This window comes from Enhydra lutris, unplaced genomic scaffold (assembly GCF_002288905.1).
Source record: "Enhydra lutris kenyoni isolate GAN:26980312 unplaced genomic scaffold, ASM228890v2 scaffoldscaffold29, whole genome shotgun sequence".
Taxonomy (NCBI): Eukaryota; Metazoa; Chordata; class Mammalia; order Carnivora; family Mustelidae; genus Enhydra; species Enhydra lutris.
This window is the reverse complement of record NW_019154113.1, coordinates 22,784,087-22,787,371: the sequence shown is the minus strand read 5'-3', so window position 1 is coordinate 22,787,371 and position 3,285 is coordinate 22,784,087. Positions and strand designations below refer to the sequence as shown.

At 56.3% G+C, this 3,285-nt stretch overlaps 1 protein-coding gene across 1 annotated transcript in view; it reads right to left on the bottom strand.

Moving 5' to 3' along the window:
- Window positions 1–3,285, bottom strand: part of LOC111152533 (iron responsive element binding protein 2) — a 42,282-nt gene that overhangs the window by 11,349 nt on the left and 27,648 nt on the right. The window contains exons 12-14 of the mRNA XM_022511020.1: window positions 1,971–2,130; window positions 1,148–1,283; window positions 7–91 (exon numbers count right to left, since the gene is read on the bottom strand). Coding sequence (XP_022366728.1) covers window positions 7–91; window positions 1,148–1,283; window positions 1,971–2,130 — 381 coding nt within the window. The remainder of the gene's footprint in view (window positions 1–6; window positions 92–1,147; window positions 1,284–1,970; window positions 2,131–3,285) is intronic.

The window sequence follows — 3,285 nt, the reverse complement described above, 5'->3', positions numbered from 1 at the left end:
CTTTACCTGCTTGACTGCACTGAGAACTGCTTCCGACAAGGGCGCTGTGTTCCCCACACACGTTGAGCATCCGTAGCCAACAATTTCAAATCTGCATTTGGAAAAACCACATGTGATCGAGCAGAACGTTGTAACGCTTGTCAAGGAAGGGCTGGCCTGGTCTTTCGCTGCCATCCCCGGGACAAGCTGCCTGAGCGCGCACGGGACGCGCGGGTTAACCCCCATCGGTCTGCCTGGCTGGGCGTCAGGCGTGTCGTCGGGACTCAGCACGAGAACTCTGACAGGGCATCGCTGAGGGGGACGTGGTCGCCTAAACCCGACACACAAAACGTGCAGGCGGCACAGGACAGCTCCCCAAACACAGCCAAGACAACCTTTATGGACACGGTGCTTCCCCCGGGGTTTAACGCAACAGTGACAGTGGCGCCAAGGCCTCAGCGGGGGCCCTGCGGCTGGGGCTGCCAATGTGAGCAGACCTCTCCGTTCCCGACCAGCAAAACCCCAGAGGAAGCCCCAGACAGGAGTCCCCAGAGAGCAGAACTAAGAAATTACAGGCATGACTCTCAAAATTACTTGCAGCCCCTCTGCTAAAGGCAAGAACAGGTTTTGTAAGTCATCGGGCTTGCAACGGAGCCGAGGCTAACAGGTTCCAGGATGCGCAGCCCGCATCTGCTATTTCTTCTGAGTCCGTGAAAAATGGGAAAGTCCGTTTCTACAAAGTTTGGGGACAACTGAATCCATGTTTGACAAACGCGGTAACCTCCCAGTGTTGATTAAGACACTCTAATCCGTTAATGGCGCATCCTGTCACATTTTGATCCTGCTGGCGACTGGCCTCCACAACTCCGGAATCACCACTGCCCGGAGCCAGTCCTCTGTGTGTCTGTCCTCACATCTGTCTGTGCATCCGTACATGGGAGGCCACACCTCAACCTCCCAGGGCCAACACGCTGCCCTGCTCCTCGGATCTGCCCAGCCAACGGCTGCCGCTGGGGAGGGCTGAGTCCTCAGGCCGCGTGGCCATGGAGAGGCGACGAGTACAACAAAGCCAACTTTTCCTGTCTTCTCCTCGCGCAGGAAAGCCTCCGACGGGAGCTTCCGTCACCGCTGAGCCCCAGCGCGCACCACAGCAGCGCCCCCCACTTACCCGAGCTTACTGAGGTACGGTAACACGCCGCTGGAGCTGAGGTAATGTGTGACCATCCCGCCGCCTGGAGACAGGCTCGTCCTTATATACGGTTTAACCTGCAGGCCGGCGTCCACGGCTTTCTTAGCCAGAAGACCTGCGTGGTCAACAGGGATGTGTTAGGGTGGCGCTGGGAGCTCAGTCTCCAACGCGTGCAAGGGATGAAGCCCAAACGCGTCACTTCACACTCACTATTTTGTCCATTTTACTCTGCAGATGTGTTTCATTTGAAACACACACAGGATTACACTGACACACTACCCTTTACACTGAGAAGTCGGTGTAGCCTGCCATCACAGCCTCACGCCGTGGCGAACGGGGCCGTGTTGCTAGTCTGCACACGCACAGTGCGTGTCACTACCCTTCCCAGCACCATCCTAATGGCAATTCCACACGGCAGACGGGATCTTATACGATGGACGGTGTCACATCCGTACAACACAGCCTGGTCTCAACCCTCCTGTCCTTGTATTCTCGGTGGGCTCTAGTGCACTGCTGGGCTCAGCCATCAAGAGGGCTGCTAAGTAACTACTTCTCGATTTACGGAAGCAGATAACCTAAAACGGACGGATGCGTAAACTGAAATATTTACCTTCTGTGGAATGAAAACAAGTAACGTCAATCAAACTCGGGCTCCTTGAGACCCAATTAAACTCTCAGAATGTCTCTCAATAACAAACACAGACCCCACTCTCCACGCATGATCCAAGAAATAAGGGGAGTGTAGCAGGAGCGTACAAAGTCACTCAGGACAGGGAAGGAACGGCCGCAAGGGATAGCCTACCTGCGGCGAGCATGACGGATGGGTTACAGTTGTTGGTGCAGCTGGTGACCGCGGCCATGACCACAGAGCCGTGAGACAGGGTGTACTCACTTCCTTCATAACGAATAGAGACGTTATCCTTCTGCTTCTCCGCTGCAATCTGGAAGCCTTTAAATCCCACCTACACAAACACGCACACAAATACGGACATTCTGGGTACGTGCAGAGAAACAGACTTGGAGTTCTGCCTACGCGTGAGCAGTGCTGAAGGTCGCGACACGCGGTCATCGTAAGTCGGCTGGCGCAGGAACGTGAACGGTCCCAACACAAGCCTGCTGGTGTTCCAAACTCCCCAGGACCCGGATCTTACCGACTCTGCAGCTGTCTGTTCGATCCTACAGACCGAGACTCTCAACAGAGGGCACAATCCTGGCCCTGCTCCGGGGGCGGGGAGGGGACTGGGGTGCAGAAGGCAGGGGGCAGGGAGCGAGCCAGGAGCGCCGTGCTCATCACACTGCTTTACTCCTGCACAACAGGACAGCAGCAGCAACAGCAAACAAACTCCAGAGAGAGGCTCTGGAAAGAGCACAGATCCCAGTTCTCAAGAGAGCAAGTGTTCCGATCCTAGCCCTGATTCTCAGAAAGCACAGACCCTGAAAGTCAAAGAGGCCGCGCGTTGTTCAGGTACATTCAGCAGCCGTATGGGCGTGAGGGAAGAGCTCGCTCTTCATCGGGGTGGGGGGGAGGGTGGTCAGACGTTGACCACAGGGCAGCCTAGCAGACCCCTCCGCAACCACGCCAGAGAGCCTCGACCATGTGCAGCAACCAAGCACCTGAAACTGGGCGACTGTGACTCCAGGCATGACACACATCTGACCCTCCCAGCGGCCTGGGGACAGCGCCAAATGACTGCCCGGCTTCAGACAGGAAGGGGTGCGGGGGCCGATGGGGTGCGTCCCACATGCGAGAACACAGCAGCAGCCTGAGTCTAGGCCCGTGCTGGCCTCTGCCACTCGGCACAAGAAGTACTTGGTCTTCTATCACTTAGCACAAGAAGTACTTGCCCCTCCACCACTCAGCACAAGTACTTGCCCTCTATCACTCAGCACAAGAAGTACTGCCCCTCTGCCACCCGGCACAAGAATTACTCGCCCCTTATCACTCAGCACAAGAAGTGCTCGCCCTCTATCCCTCGGCACAAAAAGCCCCTCCACCACTCAGCACAAGTACTTGCCCTCTATCACTCAGCACAAGAAGTACTGCCCCTCTGCCACCCGGCACAAGAATTACTCGCCCCTTATCACTCAGCACAAGAAGTGCTCGCCCTCTATCCCTC